This window comes from Hirundo rustica, chromosome 1 (assembly GCF_015227805.2).
Source record: "Hirundo rustica isolate bHirRus1 chromosome 1, bHirRus1.pri.v3, whole genome shotgun sequence".
NCBI lineage: Eukaryota > Metazoa > Chordata > Aves > Passeriformes > Hirundinidae > Hirundo > Hirundo rustica.
In genome coordinates, this window is record NC_053450.1 from 33083401 (window position 1) to 33089954 (window position 6554).

A 6554-nucleotide genomic window follows, 5' to 3' on the forward strand; every position below is an offset into this window, starting at 1 on the left:
TGGGCAGGCAGGGGAAGAGCCCAGCTGGCTGGGGTCGCGTCCTGCCGCACCGCTCGGCCGCACCGGGTTGGGAAAATCCCATGCCCTCGACGGAGGGAAAGAGCGAGGCGGGCTGGGAGCAGAGTCCCGGGTCGCGCTTAGCCCTCGGACACAGGGCGCGGTACGCTCCACCCTGCGCGAACACTGGCGGGACCAGCCCTGGAGGTATTTTCAGTTCTCCGAGGAGAGGACAGGGGGCTGTCTAGTGGGAAAGGCGTGACGCCCAAGAGCAAAAACACACACGGAGACATCCCGCGTGTCCGTGTACCCCCACCCGCACGTGTGTGCCGCCCCACGGGGCTCTGGCTCTGCGCGCCGCCGCAGCAGCCCCGCCGCGGACCGCGGGCCGGCACCGCCCCCGGCGCGGGGCTCCGCGGGGCCCGACCCCCGCCCCGCGCCCCTCTCCTCCCCTCCGCCCGGCAGATGGTTCGCTCCGCGGACACCCGATATATAGCGCTGTCAAGGGGCGCATCCCCCCTCCGCGCCCCCCCGCGCCCCCGCCCCGGCTCGGACTCTCCGCGGCGGGGCCGCCCCGCTCTGGGCCGACTCGGCTCGGCCGTCCGCCCCCGCCTGCCTGCCGCGCTGCCCGCCTCCCCGCCGCCCGCCCGGGGCCATGTCCACGGGCTCCGCCAGCGAGGCGGAGGAGCTGCCAGACATGGACCTGCGGGCGCTGCAGCTGGACTACCCGCCGCCGCCGGCCAAGTGCCAGCCCCGCGGCGGGCTCTACCCCTCGGGGGACAACTCCTCGGCGGCGGAGGAGGAGGAGGAGGAGGAAGATGAGGAGGAAGAGGACGGCGAGGGTAGCTGCGCGGCGGGGCCGGCGGGCAGCGGCTGCAAGAGGAAACGGGTGCGGGGCGGCGGCCCCGGGGGCAAGAAGGCGGCGTCGGGGTCGCGGGGGCCGCCGGCCGAGGGGAAGCAGTCCCAGCGCAACGCGGCCAACGCGCGGGAGCGGGCGCGGATGAGGGTGCTGAGCAAGGCGTTCTCCCGGCTGAAGACGAGCCTGCCCTGGGTGCCGCCCGACACCAAGCTCTCCAAGCTGGACACGCTGCGCCTGGCGTCCAGCTACATCGCCCACCTCCGGCAGCTCCTGCAGGAGGACCGCTACGAGAACGGCTACGTCCATCCCGTCAACCTGGTACGGCGCGGGGGGCGGGCGGGGCGCGGCTCGGGGCACCCTTGGGGAATCCCTGGGCACCTCGGGGCAGCCCCGGGGCCGGTGCCCGGGCAGGGTGGCGGCGCTCAGGCCGTGCCCGCCGTGGAAGGAGCGGCGGGGCGGTCCTGGCTGCTCCGCAAATCCCCAGTGGCCCTCGCACCCCGGGCCTGGGCTCGGCCTTCGGGGATGGGCGGGTGTGTCAGTCCCGGGGAGTCGGAATAGGGGACCCTAAAGATGACATTCCTCGGGCATTAGGCAAGCTTAGTGTCCGAAGAAGGAGTAATCGGTCTGCGGGCTGGCCTGCAGCACCAGCAGAGCGTCATGAGTTCATCGGTACAAAATTAAACGCCCGATGGTTGTCACAGGGTAAAACATTTTCTTATATACAGCAGAGTTGTTTTGGAATAGATTATACGGTTTTTTATTTATTAAATGACGCCAAGAGTTTCAAAGCAAGATAAACGTGCACTTTGGATATGAGCACTGTTGCTGACCATTGCAGACCTTCTGTGGAGCATTTAATTACAGTGAAAAACGTAATGAAAATATTTGTTAGAGGAACTCAGCTCTGTGCTTCCCACAGGGACTAAAACATGATGACGTGTTTGCAACTGAACCAGAGTTAGACATCTATCAGTAAAGCTCCAGTTTCATACAAGGATAAACTTTCTTTTAATAAGAAATACCTTTTTTTTCCTTTTTTTTTTTTTTTTTTTTTTTTTTTTTTTTTTTTTTTTTTTTTCTTTTTGCTTACAGACTTGGCCGTTTGTGGTTTCAGGAAGACCTGACTCTGACACCAAAGAAGTTTCTACTGCCAGCAGATTATGTGGAACCACTGCATAGTCAGACTAAATTGAGGATTTATTATTGTTGATTTTTTTTTTTTTTAATGGGTTGGATATTATTAAGAGCTGTGATTTATCAGCTCAGGACTAGAAGATGGGGCAAACCCCCATCTCTAACAGTGTTAAATCTGCATCCCTCATCATTCTTTCCCCTTAGTGTTCTGGGGGCAGATTTTTTAAAGCAGGAAAGAATGGAAGTGGTTGAAGTTAGAGGTTTTATGAACTGACTGCAGCAGCTGAAGTCTAAGACTTGGCTTCATCATTCTTACCACTGCCTGAGGACCTGCTGTTCTAAGGCTTTTAAACTAATGGAAGAGGAATATAATGATACAGAATTAACAGCATGGACCAAAATACAATTCTACAAACTAACCCCAAACAGTGTTATTTGTATTGTAAAGCAAAATAGTATTTTAATGTAGCTTTGAAAGTCAGATAGATTTATAATATATTTTGATGGCTTTTGTATTCATGGGTCTGGTTTACTGCAACTATGCAAATTAGTCATACTTTTTTCCTTTTGGTCCCTTTGATCAGAGTTTTCTTAAAAATGTGTAAGTGGACACAATCTGTTACAACCCATTGGAATTAAAATAATTCCTTTGGTTATGTCTTAAAATACCACATGTAAGAATGTGGGACTGTCCCTAAAATGTGTCAGAGTTTCTGTGCCTTAATCTGGAAGGGAATTCTGCTTACTGTAAGGCCAGGGGTGCATGTGTTGTAAAGAATGTGTTTGTATGATGCTGCAAAATAACAAGAATTCAGTGTTTTAAATATTTTTCCTGTACTGTTATGCTTACCATTGAGAAGTTTACTCTCAAATTTCCGTACAGATTCAAATGTTGTAATAAAAGAGGATGCCATCAAATAAGTTGCAAATGTAAATAACTCTATTTTTTTATAAATTACATTAAAAGCTTGGATACAATGACTTACTGGTACTGTGATAGTGTGTGACTGCATCCATATGTGAGTGTCTTTGTAATGCATGTTCTTGAAACCCACTTCTGTAAACACAGTTATCTTCCCCATCTCTTGAGGGCAGATACATTTCCAGCAAGAGTCAGATAAGAACACTTTTACCCCAAACAATTCATTCAAGGTGTAGTACTGTATCAATCAGCAGGGATGGCCAAGTTTTACCAACTTACAGAATGCTCTGTAATATTCTCTTCCGTGAAGTGGAAGAATAAACAAATGCAGATTAAGAAATCAAAGTCATATAGTGTAATAGCTCCTTTTGCTGTTTGGCACTTCCATCTGCAATGTCTTTTGCTTTTTAACTGTAGTTTTGCAGTGGGGAAATCAGATGAGTTTTCCTAGTTGAGAACAGAATTTTCCTGTTTTAAGATTAAAACTCCTGAAATAAGACCTAAGACCGTTTTTTATTTATTTATTTATTTTATTTTATTTTATTTCTTTTTTTTCTTTTTTTTCCCTCAAAATGGAGAAAACTGAATTGCTTTAGAGAAGAAAAAGTCACCTCTTCCTAATGTAAGCAGTGAGGAGGGAGAAACATTTGTTTAACAAGAAACAGTTTAACCTAATTTGTTGTCAGGTCATCCTATGTCTTGGATTTCCAGTTTGAAATACTGCATAGAGGACCAAGTCTGACTATTGGTAGTGTCCTGCAAGTAGGTGAACTGCAGAAATTGGTTTTCTTCTTGTGAAATATAACATCATCCAGAGACACTGCAAAATAAAATGAAAGCACAGTCCAGGATCTGCTGAAATTGTTGCTTTTAGTGATTTGGGGGCAAGCTGTACAGAGACCATAATATAATTTAACTTCCATTTTTTTCCTCCAGAGAAAGTCTGTGGAGGAAAAGGGCTATCCTAATTTGCAGTTAATGCAGCTGAGATGGTACTCCACCTTACTTCCTCTAAGAAGCTTTATAAAAAGGAAAGAACATAAACAAAACAAAATTAAGGACCTTTAGGAAGGCATAAGGTATGAGGAAACTCAAACAATGTTTATCTGAACCCTGAAAAAAAGATTATTCAGCAGTTTAACTAAGGTACCACTTGAGATAATCTCAGTTGTGATATTTAGCTGGTTTTGGCCTTGCTCCCAGCTTTAATTGGCTAACGTCTCTAGGAGATCAGAAAAACAAGGAACACTGGAGAACTTTAAACAGTATAGAAAGGTCTGTGCAGAGAGATGGGAAAAAATATTCAGTGTATATTCCCAGATATGAAGTGGTTATGTAAATACAGTAGATCAAAACTGGGGATGAGGATTGTTTCCACTCATGCACCATACTGCATGCTCTCAAGTACATTTTTCTTTGTGCCTGCATAATAGATAGAAATATTTTCTGCATAAAGTAATGAATGCACTTACTGTGTTTGTTACAGTAACAGACACATCCATGTATTGGTGGTGTCCCAACAGACTATCAGTGGTTTTAGAACAGAAGTAAACAGTGGCCAGAGGTAGCATTTCAGGTCAAAATCTGATCTGAGAAATGACAAAGAGAAAATGACAGCCTTTAGATACTGAATGTTGTACAAGACTCAGTATTTTTCTTTTACATACCTCTATACAGAGATATATGTATTAGTGTATACTTATTTCTCTTAATGCGGCAATTAGGGATGTTTAGATTTCTCCAGTAAAGATCTAATATTTCAAATCATTCATTTTAATCCTTGGTTTCATAAATATTGTTTTTTAAAAGTAAATTAATCTTCTTCTCTCTCAGTGAGATGCATTATATGATTAGAAAAAGATCAGGTAATTGAACAGGTACCCTGTGGGTTTGTCCTGAGGTGAAGGCTGCTGTCTTTCCAGGAAAATGCCAGGTAGGCCATATATTCTGGCATTCCTCACCTATAAAGACACATCAAAAATACATGCATGTAGTTTTGAAACATTTTTTAAAGCTCAGATAAACGTCAGATCAGTTCTTTACATGAATGAGGTGAACAAAACATTCTAAAATGCTATTTTTAAGTATTAACAGATTCCACTGAAAGATAATAAATGTCTTCCTCTGGTTTTTTGGGTTTTTTTGTTTTGTTTTGGTTTTTTTAAAGTTTTTGACAACCTGATATAGTAAATTAATTTCACCTGTGAAGTTTGACTGTTTGGTTTGTCTGGAAGTTATAGAGGTATGTGGAAGGGAGACCTAAAGTGAAAAACTGCCTCACACAGCTGCAGTTCACAAGCACAGAAAGTAAGAAATACAAACATTTTTATTAGACTTGACAAGTTTGTGCTTGATGATTTTGGGTTATATTAATGTTCCTTGCACTAGGTAAAAGATGAACCCTTCTCAAGCCCATAAAGTTATGCAGAATTTGCTGAAGCTGTTTTACAAATAAAATGCCAAATTACCTGTGACTGCTATTCAGCCAAAACCTGCTTCATGTGAAATCTGACTGGCAGATTACCTGCATTGACTTCTGGGTAAACAGTCCATATATAAAGAGGAATACTTGCCTCCCAACAACATCTTTATGACTTTAAATTAATACAATTGTTGTGTGGTACTTTTTATTATCTCTATTCTGTGTAGGAATCTGATGCAGCAGATCATTAACCATCATTAACCTTTCCCTTCCAATGCATGTGCTTGCTTATACAAGGAAACCATGTCTCTCCTATTGAAAATATTAACAATTCTGAGCAAAAGAAACATAGTTTGCACATTAAAAAATACCTAAGCCATACTTTTCCCTCTTAGTATCTTTATACAACTACCATTTAAAGAACTCTCAGATATGCTAGGGATTCTGAGTAAAAATCTGATCTTTTTGGCTAAGTAAAGGTGATTATGTAAGCAATACATTTTCCATAGGCGTTCTCCAAGGTGAAAGAGGGAGTTGAATAAATTATTTTAAGATCTCAGTTAAGTATCTGAAAGTTGCTTTGTCTTTCTTTATTGACTCTAAAAGGACCCTAAGAGGACAAACGGCACGATTCAGTTAAATATTGAATATTTTAGTTAAATATCTAATGTTGGGAGGGATAGAGGCAGGTTTAAATGTCAAAACTTTACATAAGCCAACAAAGCTAAAAAGAAGGAAGAAGAGGGACTTAGAGCCACCCAAAAATACAAGCCTATAGTAACCTTATAAATGAATAATGGATACATTGTTTGCATTAAAGAACATGAAAAACTGTGTAGTGAGCACAGCACATATGAAGGGCACAGAAAAAAACATCACCTTTATCTTATAGGAATTTTTACAGAAAAAAGAATAAAATCAATGGATGGTAATCCAAAAATTAATGGATCACTTTTTAATTTTAATTCCAAGTTGCTGTGATGACAGAAGCTACATTATTAGCACCTTAAATCCCATAGTCAGTAAAAGATGAGAAGTACATGTAGGCATGACTGTTCATAGAAAATTGGGATTGGAACAGCACAAGCAATTACTGTAGTCTTTGAATTTTGTCCTCTTCAAAGAGAGAGATACATTGCTATTTGCTATTTACTAGGAAGGTGAAGTCCTGAAAAAGCCTTATATTCCTGTGTGTGACATTCTCATGCTATGTGTGGACA

At 43.7% G+C, this 6554-nt stretch overlaps 1 protein-coding gene and 1 long non-coding RNA gene across 2 annotated transcripts; one reads left to right on the top strand and one right to left on the bottom strand.

Moving 5' to 3' along the window:
- The first annotated feature begins 652 nt into the window (after window positions 1-652).
- MSC (musculin) lies at window positions 653-2966 on the top strand. Its single transcript, XM_040074814.2, has 2 exons — window positions 653-1174; window positions 1949-2966. The coding sequence occupies exons 1-2, from the start codon at window positions 653-655 to the stop codon at window positions 2033-2035; spliced, it is 609 nt and encodes a 202-aa protein (XP_039930748.1). The 3' UTR covers window positions 2036-2966.
- Window positions 2967-3589: 623 nt separating this feature from the next.
- Window positions 3590-4868, bottom strand: LOC120761264 (uncharacterized). The gene is made up of 3 exons (XR_005703589.2): window positions 4794-4868; window positions 4385-4501; window positions 3590-3732 (listed from the first exon to the last, which is right to left on the bottom strand). It is a non-coding gene; the product is annotated as an uncharacterized LOC120761264 (long non-coding RNA).
- Between the last annotated feature and the right edge of the window lie 1686 nt (window positions 4869-6554).